This window comes from Tupaia chinensis, unplaced genomic scaffold (assembly GCF_000334495.1).
Source record: "Tupaia chinensis unplaced genomic scaffold, TupChi_1.0 Scaffold000539_1, whole genome shotgun sequence".
NCBI lineage: Eukaryota > Metazoa > Chordata > Mammalia > Scandentia > Tupaiidae > Tupaia > Tupaia belangeri.
In genome coordinates, this window is record NW_006160052.1 from 2,227,733 (window position 1) to 2,228,545 (window position 813).

General features: G+C 58.5%; 1 protein-coding gene across 1 annotated transcript in view; it reads right to left on the reverse strand.

The window, feature by feature from the left end:
* Positions 1–813, reverse strand: part of ARHGAP19 (Rho GTPase activating protein 19) — a 125,790-nt gene that overhangs the window by 41,013 nt on the left and 83,964 nt on the right. The window contains exon 8 of the mRNA XM_006157399.2: positions 519–710. Coding sequence (XP_006157461.1) covers positions 519–710 — 192 coding nt within the window. The remainder of the gene's footprint in view (positions 1–518; positions 711–813) is intronic.

The window sequence follows — 813 nt, forward strand, 5'->3', positions numbered from 1 at the left end:
GGCACCGGGCTGAGCTCCTACTCCCCTCCATACTGGGGCACCAGCACGGGGACCAGGCTGAGCTCCTACTCCCATGTACTGGGGCACCGGCACACGGGGACCAGGCTGAGCTCCCACTCCCCTCCATACTGGGGCACCAGCGCGGGGACCAGGCTGAGCTCCCACTCCCATGTACTGGGGCACCAGCACAGGGACCAGGCTGAGCTCCCACTCCCATGTACTGGAGCACCGGCACACAGGGACCAGGCTGAGCTCCCACTCCCATGTACTGGGGCACCAGCACGGGGACCAGGCTGAGTTCCCACTCCCATGTACTGGGGCACCAGCACACGGGGACCAGGCTGAGCTCCCACTCCCATGTACTGGGGCCCCAGCAAGGGGACCAGTTCTTTGCTGACTAGCCAAAGTGTGGCCCGATCAGAGACTGAAAATTAGATGAGAGTCTTAGCACTATCCCCTAGTGATTCCACAGCCACTCCCGTTCCTCTAGTCCCATCACGGTTTCCCTGCTGGGTCACCTGTCTGATAAGCTGCTTCTTCTTGGCTGACTCTGGCATGCTGTGCACGTGTTGGAAGAGCTCTCTCAGTGCCTCCTCCGTCCGCTGCTGTGTCTCCTCCTGATGGCAGCAGGAGTCTATCCGGTTCCGTTTCTGAGATTTTGTTAGTTGAAAGGACTTAGTCTGACATGAAACTGTCAGATCAAGGTCATCCTAAAGAAAATTTAAAAGAGGGAACCAGCAGTTAGCATAATGGCTACGTCGCTGGACTCCCACATAGTCGACCACGGTTCGCGTCCCGGACCCCGTGGCTTAA